The 21,882-nt window shown below is 40.8% G+C and overlaps 1 protein-coding gene across 1 annotated transcript in view; it reads left to right on the forward strand.

The window, feature by feature from the left end:
- Positions 1-17,623, forward strand: part of LOC137295886 (E3 ubiquitin-protein ligase ZNRF3-like) — a 63,786-nt gene extending 46,163 nt beyond the window's left edge. The window contains exons 3-9 of the mRNA XM_067827452.1: positions 5,446-5,520; positions 7,137-7,286; positions 7,937-8,023; positions 11,338-11,535; positions 12,332-12,434; positions 14,636-16,177; positions 16,837-17,623. Coding sequence (XP_067683553.1) covers positions 5,446-5,520; positions 7,137-7,286; positions 7,937-8,023; positions 11,338-11,535; positions 12,332-12,434; positions 14,636-16,177; positions 16,837-16,898 — 2,217 coding nt within the window. The 3' untranslated portion in view covers positions 16,899-17,623. The remainder of the gene's footprint in view (positions 1-5,445; positions 5,521-7,136; positions 7,287-7,936; positions 8,024-11,337; positions 11,536-12,331; positions 12,435-14,635; positions 16,178-16,836) is intronic.
- Positions 17,624-21,882: the final 4,259 nt, after the last annotated feature.

Here is a 21,882-nt window from a genome sequence, read left to right on the forward strand (position 1 = left end):
TGATGCCCAAATGGACATTAGGATGGCGTGATCTTTTAAACCAAACATCAAGGCAGTGGTTTTAGGCAATAGCACATTGCCTAGCACCGAGCCCTATGCTGAAGGAGACGTTTGATGCTCGGACATAAATAAGTAAGAAGCTACAACAGAGGACCAAATTGCTCTCTTTGTAGTCTTGATGATTCCAGCTTGGAGACTAGTTGTTGCAGACTAAGTGTCATTCTTGGCCCAGGGTTTTGGAACGTCTGCTGAGGTGTTTTCATGCAAAGAACAGATTTAGGGCTGATTTTTGTGGAAATGGACAGAACTATTGACTGAGGTAGATTTAATGTTCGTGCTCATGTCTTGTGATGTTCAGCTTGATCATTTTGAGCACTGTGTATGTATTTCGTGTATTGATTTTCGTCAGATGAAGGAACTTTCATAGTTTGGATTCATTTTTGTTGATATTATTCATAATTTTGTGATTGAGATTTATAACTTAAACCATTTTTAAGTCTCCAGGCTTTACGTTAATGTTGTCCTTGAGGTCTGTCATCATCATAACTAACTTTTTGCAATTTTTATGTCATTTCCATAAAGAACTGTTTGTGGAATCTGTTCAGGCCTACATGCACATATAAACTGTAAAGATTAAAAAGAGGGAGCTGGACGTGAGTATGTAGTTCCTTATGTTAAATAATGTTTCATTAGTTGCTTATACAGAGCAGAACTCAGCAGAGATGATTCTGCTGTACATATCACTAAACATCGGCCCGATATGGTAGCCTAAGAGTTAAGCACCTGCTCGTCGGGTTGAAGACCTGGGTTTGATTCCCCTCATGTGTACAATCAGAAAGCTCATTTCCAGTGTACCCTGCCATGATGTTGCTGGAATATTGCTAAAAGCAGCATAGAACCAAACTCACTCTCTCATTTTCTCACTCACTCGGCAGAGTGACTGCTCTGAAGTCATGACTTTGCCACTTTGTTAACATGATCAGTAGTTGGTCAAATTTCACTTAGCTCCCTCCCTCACTCGTCTCAAGAACCATTAATTAATGAACTAGATTAGTAAGAACTGACTAACAGGATCAAGTAGTCAGTGTCATTGTCTTACTAAGTGTCACATCATCATATCCTAATTGTATAGATTGATGCTCATGATGTTGATCACTGGATTGTCTTGTTCAGACTTGATTATTTACAGACCGCTGTCATATTGCTGGAATAGTACTGCCTTAAGCAACAAAATCACTTGCCTCACTCGTATACTCATTTATCTTGAGGGGTGAGGGGGTGGTCTAGTGGTTAAAGCTCATTATGGTGAAGACTTTGATTCAGTTCCCGACATGGGTACAATGTGTTTTGTTCCCACCATGATCCTGCTGGAATATTCCAAAAAAGTGGTGTAAAATCTCTCTCTCTCTCTCTCTCTCTCTCTCTCTCTCGCTCGCTCGCTCACTCACTCACTCACTCACTCACTCACTCACTCACTCACTCACTCACTCACTCACTCACTCACTCACTCACTCACTCACTCACTCACTCACTCACTCACTCAAACAGCATTTCACCCAGACTGATATTCACTTGCTACTGGCTGCCGTCTCATCTGTCTACTGTTGGAGGGGCATAGGTGCAGATTTAATAGTGTATCAGCCATCACACTGACCTAACCACTATTGATTACCTTTGATTTTGTGAGTGCTGAAACAGCTTCCAGCTACTTTGTCTGTGTGATAGATACATCAAGGGGGATGTTGTGTATTTAATGTACGTTGGCCAACTTGGTTTGCCTTGATATATAATAGGCAAGTATAGGTGCTGCTTTAATGGCTGATCAATCATTAGACTGCTCCAAAATATTGATTACTTCATTTGATAGCTGTTCATCCTCAGAGAACAGAAACCCAAGCCAAAGCTCTTTCAAGTCTACTGAGGCGTATTGCCCTATCTCAACTTAAGTAGCATTTTTTGTCTTTATGTGAAAGGCAAATTGATGGATGTTGTACTGGTACGTGTGAAATGATCTCTGGCTTTATTGAGGTTGAGATTTCTTAATCTGCCTGTGCTTGTTTCAGATAAAGTATGCACATGTTGGCCTTTCCGACTTGTGTCTTTGTTAAATGGTGTTAAATTTTGAACTTTGTATTGGCCAGTCTGCAGAAGTCAGTATTCCCAAAGATATCAATACACACATTCATGCCAAACCACAATAACATTCCTCCCCAAATCCCTGACTGAAAACACAGACATTACCCACAGAAACTTTTCCCTGCTAATATCAAACAGCAGCTCCTGATAAAATATATAGATTGGGGATAATGTGTGCTTGGTGTATGATACATGGAGATCAAAGTTGGAAGCTGTTTCACCACTGTAATGTCTGTGGTGAGGCGGTTGAGATGGACTCTAAGCGGCAGTTTTCACACAGACTGGGAGTATAGGAAACATGACCTAGATTTAATCAGGTAGGATAGTACACCAACATCAAAGGCACAGCCTTCCCTTTGAAGTAGTGTTGAATCCTGTCTCTGATAAATAATAAACTGGGTGGTATGTAAGACAGAGTTAGTACCCTTGTGTATTCCTAGTCACACTATATGGGGTTGAATAAATGCTGTAGGATATATATACTTACCTGGCGACAGTTGGACACCAACAGCCCTGGTCATGCCTGAATAATCATTTTGTGTTTCTTTCTTTAAAGGTGAAAGTACTTCACTTTTTGCAACAGCATAAAAATGAGTAATTATCGCTTTGTTTGAACATATTTGTATTGAGGAAAAGAGGTCTTTTTCATCTTTTATGGCACATTCGTTAAAAGTTTTGTTTTTTTGTGAAACACAAATAGGTTTTTGTTTTCCTTTTGTATCCTGCTGCTGCAGCTAGAGAGAACATGAAAAAGGCAAGGATTGGCTGCCATTACTTCAAAGTTGTGAAGAGTCAATGAAGGGGTAAAGGCTTTGAAAGGTTTCAAACATATGGGATGTGAAAATGTCCTTCGAAGCAGAATTGTAATGGCATAATGGAGATTTAATTCAAGTCAATTTGCTGTCAGGTGAAATGCCTCAACAAAGATATCTGTGGCTCCGAAATACATGATATTCAACTGTGTAATTCATGTTTAATGTATGTTATCAAAAAGTTGGATATTCACATCTTGTGTTATATTAAGACTAAGTGAGTGGTGGAGAGAATGTTGAAGTAAATATGCTTCATCTGTGAAAGCACAAGTATCTTTCAGTGATGCTGTATGATAGAGAGTAAGGCCAGACCAATTTTATTTTGTCCTCAGAAAACCTAGGTAGGAGAGAATAAAACTAAAATCACCCATCAAAGTCATGTTCTTTCAGTGTTCTAGAAGAAATGTAAGAAGTGTATATGGGACAAAATACAATCTAAAAAAATATCTTCTTATAAGCCTACATTTTCAGCCAATATAAAAGTCAGGATTATATTTTTTCAGTGGGGAAAGATTTTTTTTTTTCTTTATTATTCTTGAGAAAATATGAATGATGGATCCATAAAACAAGAAATAATGTCAGTCTGGCCTGAACTTGATATGACTCAGGAACTCTAATTGGGTTAATCCAGAATAGGACCCAGATCAGACCGGATTACCTCACTGGACAGGCAACTCGGGTACACTAATTAGGTGAATGTACTTTCACCATACCTGGATAGAGTTGAAATATGGGGATCAGGGTGTGATTGACCAAAGTGATCTTAGCACTAAGGCGACCATTACTTCCATACCTTAACATAGACTTAAAATAGTCATATCACTAATGTGGTTTTGTACAACAGCACCCAGCCAGGTTTCCTGAATCTTAAATGAGTTGTCTCTGTCCTTCTTAATTCCACTCAGTATCGTATGTGTTTTTATGTCCCTGACATTCATTAGTTTAGACTGTTCTTAGATATAGTCTTTTCTGATTGTAAACCTGTGGTAATCTGTTGTGAGTTGATTTATTGTGGAATGCAGACTATCGATACCCAACTGACTGAGTGCCTTCGCAGAGAGTGCCCTGATCTAGTAGCCCTGTGTCTGAGAAAGACTGACTGCATCTATCCCAGTAGGCACCTCCTCATCGAATGCTTGATCAATCTGTCTGGTTCCTCCTCACTGCCGAGTAATGGACAGCATGGCTGTCTGAATTTACTTGTTTCACCAAGTTTATAGTGTCACAGTATTCCTCAGGTGATAAATCAACTTTGACATGCTGTGTTCGAATGAACTTTTCTTACTTAACATTGCTGAAAGCAGTGTAAAACCATACTCACTTGTGAACTAATGATTTGACTTTTATTGTAATAATGATTGTTTATAGATGTGTTGGTCTTCAAAAGGTGAACATGTTGAGGTTGGAAACCCAGAGTAATATATTCTGAGTGTCACATGTTGCTCTTTTTACACCTACGCAAGCACATTTTGGGTTTGGGGGAATAGTCCAGTTTTAAAAACCTCCACTTTGACTAAACGTTTTTGCCACTCAAGAGTATATATATATATATATGCATATCTGTATGAGCTCCTGACTGCACTATGACTCTTCTCCCTTCATGTCCCTCTCCCCCACCCTTCTTCCCACCAATGAAGCAATCTTATAATGCTTGTTGTAAGGGGCAGTTGAACAAGTCATTTCTTCAGGTTGAGTGACTTAAATTCATTGCAGCTCATGATAGTTTGATTGCTCAATTTGTCAGTCATTTTATTTTCTGAGTTGATCATCTACATATTATAGCTGGATCTGCTACTACACTTTCAAGTGTAATGAATACAATTTCTGTGTTTAGAAAATTGAATTCTTTTTAAAAAATCCTAACTTTCATCTACCAAGAGTATCCTGTTTAGGGAATTAGACATGAATGATGTATTACACACTAGTCTGTGGTTGTCCCCAACCTGAGAAGCTTAATTGGATAGCTTTGAATAATCTGTGTTAAAAAAGGAACATGTTTTTTTTTTTCCTTTTATGCCGTGTCATTGATTTCTCACAAAGACCAACTATATCACTAACTAAAAACTAATAAAAAAACATGGAAATCTCATCAGACTCATCATAGTCATGCCTGTTCTGTTAAAACTTGCCCTTAGTATCTATAAAGAAGCTGCACAATGACCACGAGAACAGCAGACTCAGCAGTACATGGATGGTGCAGTAGCCTGGTGGTTAAAGCCCATTTCTGGTGTCCCTCACCTTAATATTTCTGGAATATTGCTAACAGCAGCATAAAACCAAACTCACTCTCCACTCACTGGTGCACACACAGACTTTACCTAAGGTTGCACGGAGTGAAAGTAGGATATTGCCTTGGTTGCATTGTGTGCAAGCAAATTATTACCTATTATTGCACTGGAAGCAAGTACGATTCATTTCCTCCGGTGGAGCCTTGCCCTGACCTTTGATCAATACTATATTTCTGTTTATTGTACTGAGGACAGTGTTACTGTTGCAGGCACGGAGGGCCATACAGCGCGGAGCTACAGCTGTCATCTTCGATGTTTCCGACAGCCCTGATGCTGCTGTTGAGGTAGGCCATCTGAGACTGAGTTCCTGCTGCTGGCACGGTGTGTCTGAATCTTGTCAATAACACCAGAAATATATACTGCTCATTCAAACAAAGACTGACTTCGTTACTGAGTGCATTAGCACAATTTACTTTTCCTTAGGCTCTCTGTCATGATTTGCAGCAAGACATGTACATAAATGTCAGAATGCCGGAAGCACAAGAAGCTGTGTGACATCTCCCAAATGCACTTGATAGAATGCCTGTCCAAATAATTTTTTAATGGTCCAAGTTTGTGTTTGTTTCGAATGTTTTCCTGTCACATATTCTCCATATTTGTCAATGAACATGATAGGCCTAAAGTTATTGCTCCGGGCCTGCTGCGCAATTTAACGTAAAAAAATTCATGTGAATGTTGAAGTTTTGGACACTCAACGAAAGATCTATTTTTGTTAGGGACTTGGGTTGTACATATTCCTGGACTGGTCTGCATGGAAACTATATGCTTTTGAGTACAAGGGTCTTGCTTTCCAAAACTCAATAGTCAAAATCTTTTTAGTTTTCCTTTTCTGAAAAAATGAGGGTTTTTATTTTTGTTAGGCAGTAAATGTGCTCCCCTGCAATTGGACTTCATTTGTCTGTAGGTCCACAAAGGGATGGATGGTGCTGGGATATATTCTGTCTTGTCCTATCCAAGGCAATGGTGTGGCCTAGTAGTTGGAGTGTTCGGTAATTGCACCCAAGATCTGAGTTCCCTACATCTACAAAATGCATGAAAACCATTTCTGGTCTCCCCATCTCTGGTCTTAAGTTTGTTTGTTGTTGCTAACGAAAATTCTATGCCATTCTGTAGATATTTTGTGCTTATACTCCATCATGTAAATATCTTGCTAATAAATGTTAAATGTGAAACCTCTCCTCTATCAGAAGTGGAGAATAGATATCACTGATTGACTGGGTTAAGTATACGTGCTGCCTTTGGATGAGATTAACAGGTGTGATTTTGTAGTGATTGTAGGTGTGCTTCAGCTTCATATGAAGGCAGGCAAAATAGGTTGCTGTATTGCTAGAAAGCTAGAAGGAAGTTTGGTTTGTATGCTCCCAAGGGAGTTGGGAATAATACCTAAAATGCATACAAACTGGTGAAGGAAGAAATCAACCCTATTCCAGAGGCTACAAGTATGTGAACATGTAGGATGTATGAATCTGGCTAGAAACATTTTGTTTTTCAGCAGTTCAAAGAAGTTTTAAGACATTTTCAGGAAAATTTTCAGATTTTTCTTCTTTAAGGTGCCAGCCCCACTCCACTCCCCTAGGATCCATGAAGGTCTGTGGTAGAATATGCCTTCAGCAACCCATGCTTGCCATAGAAGGGTACTAAAGGGATCAGGTGGTCAGGCTACTGACTTCACATATGTCATCAGTTCCCAAATGGACAGAATGATGTCCATGCTGTTGATCACTGGATTGTCTGGTCCAGACTTGATTATTTACAGACTGCAGCCAAATCGCTGGAATATTTCTGAGTAAATCTAATCTCACTCATTCCACTGCCCTAGATCATGATCATAGAGTGATCTTTTAAGTGCTTAACCTGACCAGATGTCATTGATCATAGAATGATTTTAAATGTGCTTCAGCTCGAGAGTGTGGTGGAGCCTCTTCATCGTCCGGTCATCATCATCCGTGGCCGTGAAGCTGCAAAACTGATGAATATAGTGAACACACAGGACCAGGCCCAGCTGCGCCTCATTTACAGCCCTGTCGACAAGGAAGACAGGAGTGTCGAGGTGTGCACAGCTGTCCTTAACAGTCTCAGGGGTGGATCCACTGGGTGCTGCCAAATATGATTTCCCTGGGAGCATTTCCCCCTAACCATTGGACTTGATTTACCCCCACCCCATTTTCCAAAATTCAGGATGGTCTTTCACATTCTAATATAATCCCATGCTGTAAGAGACTAACCCTCTTATCTTACCCTCATTTTGGAAAGTTGTCATCTGCTAGGTTCATGTGATCTTCATAAAATGTATCCCATCCTGGTTGGAAATGTATGTGTGAGCAGGGAAATAAAACGTGACATGTGAAAAGAGAGTGCTTGTGGATTCTGTGCTGGAGAATATATCTCTCGCACCCTGACACCGAAAGGTTTCTGACTTTGTTGTAGCAGTATCCCTAAATATTTATAACCTTCTAGTTTTACATCACATGGCAAATTGTGTCGGTTGAACAACTGACTTGAATCAACTTTCAGTTTGTTTCTATTTACCCTTCCTTTTGTAGTGGCAGATGGAAACGTTTGGTAAGATGGTGTCCCTGAATCATGTGTATGTGTGGTTTGTGTCTTATTTTGCCTGGTTTTGCACAAAGAGCAGCAGGACTGAACTACTGTGAAACCACTACAACTCAGGTGTCTGATTCTGGGCATGTTGTGTTGTAGATCAGCCGGAAGGACTACTTCAACATGGGCATCTTTGTGGCTGTGTTTGTCATCTTCTCCCTCATCTGTGTCTGTGTCATCTTGAAGGTGAGTACTCATCAGCATCAGCAGTAGAGTCATCCTGAAGGTGAGTACTCCCCAGCATCAGCAGTAGAGCCATCCTGAAGGTGAGTACTCCCCAGCATCAGCAGTAGAGTCATCCTGAAGGTGAGTACTCCCCAGCATCAGCAGTAGAGTCATCCTGAAGGTGAGTACTCCCCAGCATCAGCAGTAGAGTCATCCTGAAGGTGAGTACTCCCCAGCATCAGCAGTAGAGTCATCCTGAAGGTGAGTACTCCCCAGCATCAGCAGTAGAGTCATCCTGAAGGTGAGTACTCCCCAGCATCAGCAGTAGAGTCATCCTGAAGGTGAGTACTCCCCAGCATCAGCCGTAGAGTCATCCTGAAGGTGAGTACTCTTCAGCATCAGCAGTACAGTTATCCTGAAGATGAGTACTCCCCAGCATCAGCAGTGGAGTCATCCTGAAGGTGAGTATTCTCCAGCATGAGCAATAGAGTCATCCTGAAGGTGAGTACTCTTCAGCATCAGCAGTAGAGTCATCCTGAAGGTGAGTACTCTTCAGCATGAGCAGTAGAGTCATCCTGAAGGTGAGTACTCCCCAGCATCAGCAGTAGAGTCAATTTGAAGGTGAGTACTCCCCAGCATGAGCAGTAGAGTCATCCTGAAGGTGAGTACTCCCCAGCATCAGCAGTAGAGTCAATTTGAAGGTGAGTACTCCCCAGCATCAGCAGTAGAGTCATCCTGAAGGTGAGTACTCTTCAGCATCAGCCGTAGAGTCATCCTGAAGGTGAGTACTCTTCAGCATCAGCAGTAGAGTCATCCTGAAGGTGAGTACTCTTCAGCATCAGCAGTAGAGTCAATTTGAAGGTGAGTACTCCCCAGCATGAGCCGTAGAGTCATCCAGAAGGTGAGTACTCTTCAGCATCAGCAGTAGAGTCATCCTGAAGGTGAGTATTCTCCAGCATCAGCAGTAGAGTCATCCTGAAGGTGAGTACTCCCCAGCATCAGCAGTAGAGTCATCCTGAAGGTGAGTACTCCCCAGCATGAGCAGTAGAGTCATCCTGAAGGTGAGTACTCCCCAGCATCAGCAGTAGAGTCATCCTGAAGGTGAGTACTCCCCAGCATGAGCAGTAGAGTCATCCTGAAGGTGAGTATTCTCCAGCATCAGCAGTAGAGTCATCCTGAAGGTGAGTACTCCCCAGCATGAGCAATAGAGTCATCCTGAAGGTGAGTACTCTTCAGCATCAGCAGTAGAGTCATCCTGAAGGTGAGTACTCTTCAGCATCAGCAGTACAGTTATCCTGAAGATGAGTACTCTTAAGCTTCAGCAGTAGAGTCAATTTGAAGGTGAGTACTCCCCAGCATGAGCAGTAGAGTCATCCTGAAGGTGAGTACTCTTCAGCATCAGCAGTAGTCATCCTGAAGGTGAGTATTCTCCAGCATCAGCAGTAGAGTCATCCTGAAGGTGAGTACTCCCCAGCATCAGCAGTAGAGTCATCCTGAAGGTGAGTACTCCCCAGCATGAGCAGTAGAGTCATCCTGAAGGTGAGTACTCCCCAGCATCAGCAGTAGAGTCATCCTGAAGGTGAGTATTCTCCAGCATCAGCAGTAGAGTCATCCTGAAGGTGAGTACTCCCCAGCATGAGCAGTAGAGTCATCCTGAAGGTGAGTACTCCCCAGCATCAGCAGTAGAGTCATCCTGAAGGTGAGTACTCCCCAGCATCAGCAGTAGAGTCATCCTGAAGGTGAGTACTCCCCAGCATCAGCAGTAGAGCCATCCTGAAGGTGAGTACTCCCCAGCATCAGCAGTAGAGTCATCCTGAAGGTGAGTACTCCCCAGCATCAGCAGTAGAGTCATCCTGAAGGTGAGTACTCCCCAGCATCAGCAGTAGAGTCATCCTGAAGGTGAGTACTCCCCAGCATCAGCCGTAGAGTCATCCTGAAGGTGAGTACTCCCCAGCATCAGCAATAGAGTCATCCTGAAGGTGAGTACTCCCCAGCATCAGCAGTAGAGTCATCCTGAAGGTGAGTACTCCCCAGCATCAGCAGTAGAGTCATCCTGAAGGTGAGTACTCCCCAGCATCAGCCGTAGAGTCATCCTGAAGGTGAGTATTCTCCAGCATCAGCAGTAGAGTCATCCTGAATTTTGGTGACATCAACACTGGCCCCATGTTCTCAACATTCCACTCAGCATAGGTAATGTGTTTTTCCATGTGTCACAATTATTTATTCAGAATTGCTTCCCATCATTATGTGTTTGAATCCCAGCTTGCCTCTGATGATTTTGGTTTGTCCACATCATATAGTCTTCACAAAAAGTTGCGGAACTTCATTTTTTCATTTTCAATGAAAAATACTTAATAGATTTATCAGAGTCAATCAATGTTCATATGATAATATTGAATGTTTTTAGAGTGCATCTCCATTTACACTTCCTTACAAATTAATGTTCTAATTGATTCCTCGACCTTCTTGAAAAATCGTCAAATTCAAGTGCATCGTGCATGGGGCTACTGCGTTGTGCACATGTATATCATGCGTTGTGTTTAGGGATGGTAGTAGAGGGAATTGGTGGTGCGTTCATAAGATTCTGTACTTGTCAACGTTTACACTTCCTATCCAAACTGAAAGTTCAGGTTCCCCTACTTTTTTTGAAGAGTATATACAGGTTTCACCACTTCCTTGAATTGTGAATATTTTATGACTGCTTCAAACAGTTTACTGTTTGTGTCTTTAGCAGATTGTCAGATCCAGTACACAATGTTCGCATGGAAAGCAGATGGAATACCGTGTGGAATACCAATTTTGAGAGCTATGAAAAATTGATAATATTCAGAAAGAAAAAATATGAATAACATACTCTTTTTTTAAGGCTTGTCTGTGTTTTTTCTGTTGTTTATTTTGTTTGTTTGGTGTTTAACACACGACTAAGCAATGTTCCAGCTATATGGTGACGGCATATAAATAATACTGGATCAGACAATCCAATAGTCATCCATGTGATCATCAGTGTAAGCAGTTATTAACTAAGTCAGTGAGTCTGACCACTCAACCCCATTAGTCACTTCAAATGACATGCACAGGTTGTTGAAGACAAATTCTAACCCAGATCTTCACAGGTGCTCTTGTCCAGGATCTGGAGATGGGGTTTGAAACTTCTGTTGTTAGTGCCAAAGTCATGAGTTAGATTCCCACCATGTTTTCAATGTTTGAAGCTCCTCTTTGTGTGCCCAGCCATGATAGTGGTGTAACATTGTTAAAAACAAGTTTGAAACATTTTTTCACTAAACCAGATTCATTAAACATACTGCTTCACACTGTATAAGGCATATGTATTTCAGGTAAGATGGAGAAACAGGGAACGTCAGCTGTCCATGACAAATCTTGCCAAACGAGCTATTGCCAAGCTAGAGACAAGAAAGTACATACCGAAGACGACCAAACACAAACATGTGCATACGCCCGACTCCGACTCAAGCCTCCAAAGCTCTGCCTCAGAGAGTTGTGCCATCTGTCTGGAGGGATATCAGGAGGAACAGGTTTGTGCACAGACAGATGGAAGAATTTTGATATTTCTCTTCTATATGTACAGATTCCTTCCTTTCACTAGTACTGACTGTAACAGTAAACGTCAGCTTGTATGACACCATTATCCAAGTGCATTGCCAGCTTCCAGTGCTATGTACATTACTATACCCAGTCATAAGACTTTCATATTTTCCGATACATTTTTAACTCCCTGTTCAACATACAGACGTACTGCCTGTTATACCCAGTGTACTAATCTCTCACATTGCCAGCATATCCTCATGGGTACCCACTTTACAGCTGGGTGAACTGGGTCTGTGGATCTAAGTATTTTGTCCAAGGATGCTAAAGAAATGTGCCCACCTTAGGACCCAAACCTAGGTTCCTGCACTAGGGATCAAACCCGGGCCCTCAGCATCATAGGCAGATGCCTTACTACTGCACTATTGTGCTCCATTAGAAACATGTTGGATGTATTGGTTGCCATATTCATGCATGGAAACAAAACATTTTTATAATTTTCTTATAAAGAAGGTTTTGTGAGGTAGCCTAAAGGTAAAAGTGTTTGCTTGACACGCTAGAGACCCGACCCGTGAAGGTCCCGGGGTAGAATAGGCCTTCAGCAGCCCAGTAACCGTCCGGACTAACCCGAATCTTCACTTTTTGAAGCTAAAAAGAACTGTAGTGAGATAATGCACTGGAAACTAACAGACAGAGTTTCTGTAAAATATCTTAAGCAGTGATCCTCCAGTGCTGTCAGGTTTTAACTAATTCTACTAATACAACATTCATACTCTCTGTGTTTAGGTTCTGCGAGTATTGCCATGCAACCATGACTTCCATCGCACGTGTGTCGACCCCTGGCTCCTCAACAAGGGCACCTGTCCCTTGTGCAAGGTCAACATCACAGGTAAACAAACTTACGAGTATAGAATACTGTATTACCTGAAATAGAGATGCTGGCAGCTTTGAAAGAGAATGGAGAAAATTATAATATAGGGCACTTGTGAGTTGAGATGAAATGAAATGGTGTTAAATGTCATACTTAGGAACAGTTAACGCTCATGTGACAATGTACATGTGTTAGTATGTGTGACTGCTTGTACTAGCCCAGACTTATGCTAGTTTTATAGTGCCAGCTCACTGAGATACCATGCTGTAGTTTAATCAAGAATACCCCTCTCAGACATATTATACTGATTCCAAGCTGACCAGTCCTTGTTGTACCCATTAATGCTGAGCACCAGGCATCGACCAACAAGTACCTTCTGTTAATGTCCTTTGGTATGACACAGCTGGGGATCAAACTCACGACCTTCCACTCTTTGGATGTACGCTCTAACCAGCACACCATGGAGGTGGTCTCTGACACAAGTGCAATTAGGTAACAGAAATTGATTGTTAGAGTTGTCATCTTCGTTCACATGTTAGTGTCTCCCCCAGGATCCAACAAGGTCAGGGTGACATAATTTCAAAAGGGACATGCAGTGGTAGATTTCCATACCATACATCATGTTAAGTTATTCCACTTGATTTCAACATGAAAAGTATGAACCACCTACTGTTAATATCCATCATTATATTAAAAATGACAGGTATCCCATGTTGTTAGGTGAGTGGTGATGACGATGACAATGACGATGACGATAGAGCTTTGAAATACAGTTTACAGTTATTGTAACATATGAAACCTCCCACCCCCCGCTTAAAGGTCACATGCAACCAAAAAATCAAACATAATTAAAACACAATTATCACTTATTCATGACATATAATATACATTGCTGCATGTAAAAAAACAAATAAACATTATTATAAGCGCACAATCGTGATTCAAAAGTGCAATATTTTGCAATCGGGCTAACTTCCCTCGAAAGGAAGCCCACGGGAGACCGAACCCAGTCATAGCGGGTGGGTGTGCACTCAAGTGTAATGATGGCTTCCGATTGGCTGGTTCATTTGCTGATGTGCTGAGGGATCGTCGTGTGTTCACAAATATTATCTGTTTGATAGGCATTTTAGAAGTATGGTGAGTCGCAAGAAAGTAGGATTCTTTATAGATGACAACTTCTTTTATTGTACTTAATGCATTGTTTCAGTATGGATTCATACACCATTGTCAAACAAAATCATATGCACTAGAAGAAGTTGTTATCCATAAAGAATGTATATAGAGATGTTGGAATTTGAAATATGTGGTCTCTGAATTTGCGTTCGATCCAATAAAAACTAATCTCAGTAGAGATGGTGAACTACTGCATGGTTGGAAACTGTCATTCGTCCAAGTACAAAACAGGGCTTGAAACTGACAAGAGTTTGTACCAGTTTTCGTCAGGTCCAGTCATCCGAGAAGAATGGATGTAGTTTGTTTGAAACTCACAGACATAAAAACATGTCATGTGTATCACACGTGCCTAATTACATAATGTGGCAGAGACAGGACTTGGGTGCACCAGTCATAAATCAATTTATTTTGTTTATGGCATATAGACTGATAGGTGTAAAGTTCAAATTGCATGTGGTTAATGATTGAAGCAGTGTATTGCATGTTGTCTTTAGGCAGGCAGGCAGACATATACAAGGTTGTAGGTGTCAATAAACCAGACATTGAGCTTTCTCTGTGACAGAGGCTGCTTACCACAATCAACAAGCTTGTTATGTAACGAGTAGACTATTTACATGTTTCTGTACACAACCAAGATTAGACTACTGCTCACGACCTCATACTCCGGGCATGCGTGCTGTTTCAAGCTCCGCGATCCTATTCATTGCGCATGCATTAATGGGCGCAGCGCAGCACAGCTGTTGAAACCACTTTTTCCCTGAACGCTGGGGGAAATTCAGTGAATCGTTTGAACTCCTATTTCACGGGCTTTTTTTCATCGCGTTTTTTTTTTCAGCTTTAAAGGTTGAATTGGTATTTTTGATGATTTGTTTCAATAAGTGCATACCAAAAGGTATCAGAATCTGCAAAGTTGTATTTTACATTGCATGTGACCTTTAAAATATTACTTGTTTAAATGAATTTTCATAATCTCTATTCTTCTTTTAATGTTTTGTTTACAGATTTTCATAAATAAACAGATTTCATATTTGTAATGTTTGTTGCAGCACAAGTTGAACTGCCCCCAAACGATGTGTCTGGTAACCATGACAACAACACACAGAATACAGGCTATTCCATTGTCTCCCCAACTGGTCAGCGCAGCAACTACATGCCCCTGCAGTATCCTCCCCGAGACTTTCCCCCTGCACCAGTTCATGTCATCCCCAACCATCATCCCCTGTTACAGACTACCTGCCCGTCGTGTGAGGGAACTGTTGGGTCATCACAGTCATCCACTGACTCCTACTTGCAGCAAGGTTTCAACACACACACTGAACACTATTACCAAAATATAGACTGCATTCACAGTATTCCAGAGAGGAGAATGGTGGTTGGATCATATCGACGTTCGGTCGGACCGTATTTTCCGTCCCGTTTGTCCGCCACTACCCATGTCATGTCACCATCTTGCCAAGGCCAGTGTGGCTATTCACACCGAGCTGGTCCTCATCGACAGTTGTTCTTGCCAGTGCCACAAAGTGTCCGACGTGCTTGTGAAAGTGAGGCTGAACGTGAGGCAGTGCGAGCTGCGAGTATTGTTGCAGTGCGGGGCAGCAGTAGCTCGGACCCTAACCCCAGCGACACAAGTCTTGAATGTGATTGTTGTAAGCAGTCAGCTGGGTCAACTATGTTTGACAGCAACAGAAGCACGTATGGCAGTTCAGACAATAAGGACTCGAGTGACGTGAGCAGTTATGATTCTTATTTCTACCGAGACCACAGTCCTCAGAGTAGTGGGGATGAGAAACATCATCTGCCTAGTGAGACAAAGTTACCTTCGGTTCATGTTCGACCCTCATGTGGACTTGGTCGGGGAAGACGGGAATCGGATCACCGGGAAGCGGCACAGAGTCATACGTGTAGGTCACGTGACAAGAACAACCTTGACATTGTGAAACGAGAAAAATGTGCTCAGGGACGTGTGTGTGATACATGGCAAAAAGTTCACAACACTGCTCCATGTAATCACAAAAAGTCAGACGCTAGTCATATTCTCATCAACACTCGGCCACAACAGGGAGCTGGAGCAGGGCCCTCTGTCTGTCGAAGACATAAATCATCTGTGATATCTATGCAGAGAAGTCGAACCTTCTCATCATCTCGGGATTTTCAGTCAGGGGTCAAGTTCGGTTCAAGTCTTGACCCTCAAGTGTGTATACGGCAACATCGTGTTAGTGCTCCATCCCAAACATTTAGAGATAGTGCAATTACATCCTCCTATACTCGTACACACAGCAGTGGGATACACTTCTCTGCTACACGCCGCTACTCTCTCTGTCTTGACTGCAAGGGAAGTCACCAGGGTCATGTGTCTTTCCGTTCTAGGAATTCTCATACATTTAACCAGTGGAATAGCAGCGGGTCCCATGGTGCTAGCAGCCGTCCCAATCGGCTGACAGTGTGTTCAAGTAGTCTCCGTGCAGAACGCGGCTACTCCAGACTGGTGCGACCGATGCCGTATCGGCCAGTGGTGTGTGAGATGTGTCGCAGGCTCACCCATGTGCCAGTTCCCCGCAGGTCGGTCGTCTTGTACACAGAGCCACAAGGTAGGAACTGGCAACTGTACATATACTTCTAGAATAGTTTAAAGATCACATGGGGCAGTGGGGTAGCATACTGGTTAAAGTGTCCAGAGCAGGTTGTATTGTTATTGGGTGAATGGTACAAGAGAGACGAAGCACTTCGTTTAGTGCTCATTTCCATTCAGCTGTTGATCATAATAGAGAGTGTACTAACTGTGATAGGGTAAGTATTATAAGTGCACAGTTTATAGTTGAAATTTTCAATACACTATTCACTTTAATGAGCACATTCTCAACAAGAGTCTAAACAATCATCCCTTCCTGGAACCCAAAATGTTTATGATAATCAATAGTTTTTGTCTTTATATAAAAGAATATTGACTGAGAAAGGGGTCAGTGGATTATTGTTGAAACATTTAAACTGCTTTGTATCTAAAAACTGATTGAACTTGTGTACAGTTCTAGTGAGTCCAATTTGTCAGTTTTAAGTAAATCAAGGGCCTGGAGCTATTATCAACAGGGAATACGGTAATGAGACCGTTTGGATGTGTTGTCCATGTGTGACTGGTGGAAAAATTCTCAGGATATGCACTTCTTCACCCCTCTCTTAGTTTAACAGGCCACCATTGATCACTGTCTGAGGAATTAATGTATAAATCATTCATTCGCTCTTCTTTTTTCAGGCGCTTTCATCACAATCCCTCTGGGTGAGAAAGAAAAGTATGACCCTGAGAATGGCGTGTAGAGCAGCAGACACTCATTACAGGGACTTGTTGTTATTGTTTGTTTGTTACCATGGTTACCTCATTACTTCAGTCATGTGGTCAGTGTCAGAACTGCCCTATGATTAGGTCATTTGTTGGTGTATTTTACAAGATCGCATTTACGAGGTCACAGGGCTCAGAATGGTGTTGAAGAAAACAGATAAACAGGAATGTGATGTTATTATTGTCTATTAAATGTAATTTATGTCACTGTATCATGCTGGACTTGCCAAGTGTCACAACATCGTCTGTGTAATACACTTGGCTAACTACAGGACAGGTGTTGCTTTTCTCTAAGGGATCTAGTGCTGTCAGGGAGGGAAATTTTTACTGAATAATTAGGTTTGAAAATACTGTGAAAATATTCCTTACTTCGGGCTGTTCAAGTTAAGTTTACTGGATGTGCAAAATTTGTAAAACAAGACTCAAAATTGTTTCTTCTTCTGCCATGATAAAAACTGGAATATTGCTGAAAGCAGCATTAGCTAAACTCACTCTGTCACTCATCTCTATCAAATTGAGAAACAAGTTCATGTTTTAAAACACCCCCGCTACCATAAATATTTAATTGTTGATAACAGCCTTATGTAACAATGAATGTGACAAAGGATTTTACATGTTGGCCATCTTCAGAATTGTAGGACATCACTTTAATCTGGATTCGATTGAATGAAGAATGGTGCCACCATTCCTTGTGTCATCCTGTTTACCTCTGTGTTTGTTGTGTTCGCCAGGATGTCATTGTACTTCTTGAGACAACATTTTCACCTGTGTTTATATGTGATACATTGAACAATTTGTCATTACCAGATTGTAGCCGACAGCAGAAACAGTTATTTTGTTTGTAGAACAACATGATTGCTATGGTGATGCATTTAAACCTTGTACGTCATAATTATGATTTTCAGTGTCAAAACCTCAGCATGATTTCAGCACAAAACTCCAATTCTTGAAAATATACTTTGTTTCAAAACGTTATTTCATAGAAAAATGGAATTAAACACCCAATACATTCTACCTCAATAGTACCAAATATATGGATAACTTTGAATTCTTTAACATTAATGGGGTCATAAGGGAATAGAACTGAGAGCTTTCTTGTTTTGAAACTCGGCTTTATCCTTCGGTGAACAATAGTGAGTGAGTGAGTTTAGTTTTACGTCGCACTTAGCAATATTCCAGCTATATGGCGACGGTCTGTAAATAATCGAGTCTGGACCAGACAATCCAGTGATCAACAACATTAGCATCGATCTGCGCAATGGGGAACCGATGACATGTGTCAACCAAGTCAGCTAGTCTGACCACCCGATCCCGTTAGTCGTCTCTTACAACAAGCATAGTCACCTTTTATGGCAAGCATGGGTTGCTGAAGGCCTATTCTACCCCGGGACCTTCACGGGTCTCGGTGAACAACAGGCGTAAGGGACTAGCTAAAAGGCAGAGGATGATTGTCACCTTCAAGACAGTTAGAACAATTCCCAATGAGCTAATCAACACAGTTGAAGTTAAGGAATATTGACTAGTTCACAGATCTGAAGTACTTTTCTTACATTTTTCTAAACAGTCGGGCATGGCTTCTGCATTAACATTAGTTTATAGCAAGATGTCCTACAGTAGACAGGACTTTCATTGTAGCACTGTTCACTCTCACCATGTTCACAGTATGGAATACACTGCCAGTCTGGAGTGAGTCTGGAACACCTTCAGAGCCATCTCTATGTATTTTTCTTTCCTTGAACCTTACATGTGCCAGTCTTGCCAACACGCCAGTCTCTGTTGTGCATTTTAAGATTGTAATTCAACAAGTTGAAGGGGTGATTATCTGAGAGTTAAGGAATAGTCATGATTTTGTAGAAACATTGATTTTTGTGTGAACTACTGGTTAGAAAGTTCATTGGTCATGCCACAGATATGAGCATAATTTCCAAAGCTTGTGTATTTCCCTACTGGGATATTGTCGGAGTTTTGTTGAAAATGATTGGAATTCCCACTCACTTGTAGCAAGCACAATTAATGAGATACATGTATTTTTGAAGATCTGTGAAAATGTTCTTTGATTAACACCCCTTCAACAGAGAGTTGATAGATTTTATCTGTTCTGTGTTTTACTAGGGCATTTGTTTATGTCAGCATTTAAGGAATGAAATGTGAGTATGTACCGAATTTCACAATGCAAACTCAAGTGTGTTTCAACAACTGTTTCACAAGCGCTGATTACATATGTGAGTCATGTATGTTGTCAATGAAACATCAGTGTTTCTGATTTATCCATACACACCGGTGGAGATACAGGATTAATTAATCAGTCCTCAACAAAAAGGATTACTGAAAATTTTTATGAGAAACACTAGAGCCAACGTTTGTCGGAGTTAGTGAGTTGGGTTTGATGCTGCGCTTGGCTATATTCCAGCAATATCATGGTGGGGAACACCAGAAATGGACTTCACACATAGTGGTCCATTGTGGATGTTTGTTGGACGATGTGACTCAATGGATGGCTGGTCCTTAAACCAATGGTTGTTGGAAGGTGTGACAGAATGGATGGATAGTCTCCAGCAGCCAATGGTTTTAGGAAGATGTGACTGACAGTGTTCATGAATAGTGTCTGACCCTCTGACAAATCTGGCTGATTCGGCAGTGGTCAGATAGAAATCACCAACCCGCCAGCCAGAGTGTCTGGCTGAATGTTTCACAGTGACTTTGTGTGAAGTTGTTATTTGTGGCATGTGACACTTGTTTGCGATTTAGAAATCTTACGTTTGTTGTCATATAATGTTAATAATTTCAATGCCAGTTATAAGGAATGTAAAATCTGAAACGTTTGTTTAACTTACTTCTGTGGGTCCTGTGAATTTTCAGTGGGTTAGACAGACATCTGAAACTTACAGGACCAAATGTCCTGTTACTTTGAAAAAACCATCGTGAACACTGGACTGAATGGATGGCCCTAGCAACCAATGGTTGTAGGAAGATTTGACAGAATGGATGGTCTCCAACAACCAATGGTTGCAGGAATATGTGTCTGAATGGATGGTCCCCAGGAGCCAATGGTTGTTGGAAGATGACTGAATGGATTGATGGTCCTCTGCAAGCTGTGGTTGTTGGAAGATGTGACTGAATGGATTGATGGTCCTCTGCAAGTTCTGGTTGTTGGAAGATGTGATTGAAAGGATTGAGGGTCCTCTGCAAGCTATGGTTGTTGGAAGACGTGACTGAATGGATGGGTGGTCAGTGTCATTATGTTCGATGTATGTCATATCCTAAATGTAGGAGTTGATGGCAGAGTTAATCAATTATAGTGCCTGGTGCATATGTGATTATTCACAGATCGCTACCATATAGCTGGGATATTGTTAGAGAAACAATCCAAAAACAAGGGGCAGACACCAGACACCCAAGTCCAATCATTCTTTTCTTGGAGTATTGGCATAATCTGTAATGTAATGTCATCTGTTTTGTGGGGCAAGTTGGGTAGGAATCTATCCCATGAGATAGGATAAGTATTATTTTTTACAATTAATAGTTAAAGTTTTCAGTTTCTTCTTCCAGTTCACAATTGAAGACATATTCAACCTGTACTGGAGACCATATGGAATGATCAGAACCCAAATTGTAAAGCAATGTGGCTTTCTTCACTCCTGTACTGCCTGTTTACACATAATTTATTAATGTGAATATTTATGTTGCCCTTCAATGCAATAATCGGGTAATAATGATGAAGTGTACAGTGTCATTCATTCTGAATGGTTCAACAATGTAGCTTGATGGTCACGATTGGTTCAAGCTTTTAATGTCTACCTCATTTGATTTTTATAGACCTTGTGGATTCTTGTGGAAGCGTAAGTTCACACTTCACACTGTGGAATGAAATGCATAAGACACAATTGCTGGAATTTATTCTGCCAGTACAACACTGTGTGACTGGTTACAATTGTTCAATTGCATATTGAAACCTTCATAATACATTACGTCCTGAATACTAAATTTATTTCAGGAAAGCATTTGTCTTCATAAAGTCATAATGAAAAGAAAGATGGTAATGTTCATAATATTTAATTGTTATCTTAGTCCGCATGCACTTATATGTGCTGTTCAAGGATGCATGAATGTCAGCTGGAATATAAACATATAAATTTTAGAAAAATTTCATTTTTCTGTTTTTGTGTACTCTCCTGTATGTATATGGGCATGAGTGTTCTAGAAATTTACTAATTAGACCAGACCAATTTTAATTTTTGTTTTACAGACTTTTGTCCTCAGAAAGGAAAGGCAGTTAGGACATTTGTTTTTATTACAGTTACCATTCACAGCCAAACCCCACAGGAGTTTCCATGTAGACTCTTGGTTTCTTTATATAAACTAAAAATGTGCTGAGCGAGCTTATCATATTGATTTCAAGAGTATTTCACTTATATCACATTAACATTAGGATTTTATTTTTAGGTGAGAAAATTAATTACAATTTTTTGTCTTATTCTTGAAAAAAATATGACGGTGGATCTGTGAAACAAGAAATATAATTGGTCTGGTTGTACATGTTTTTCAAGACATAGTACCCAACAGTTGCTTGTCCTGCCAAAGATCTAGGTTCAGTTTTCCATGTGTACAATTTGTGAAGCTCTTGCCTGCCATGATAATGTTGGAATATTGTTAAAACCGATGAAAAACCCTACCCCTACTCTCAGTAATAGTAGTACAACTATTTGAAGCACCATAAAATCATTGGGATGCCAACATTTGTAATGTATTTACGTTTGAAATTTACAATGTTCACGATTCCAAACTCTCCTGGTCACACCCAAGTCCACAATTTTGGTGTCATCAGTTGGGAATTTTAATTTTAATTTATAATAAATGTTTTATAAAATATAAATTCAGATATATGTGCAATTATGATATTATATTTGTAAATATTGAAGCTGGCATGAGTGCATTTCTTTATGCACCACTCTTTTTTTAATA

Source organism: Haliotis asinina, chromosome 1 (genome assembly GCF_037392515.1).
Source record: "Haliotis asinina isolate JCU_RB_2024 chromosome 1, JCU_Hal_asi_v2, whole genome shotgun sequence".
NCBI classification, from domain to species: domain Eukaryota; kingdom Metazoa; phylum Mollusca; class Gastropoda; order Lepetellida; family Haliotidae; genus Haliotis; species Haliotis asinina.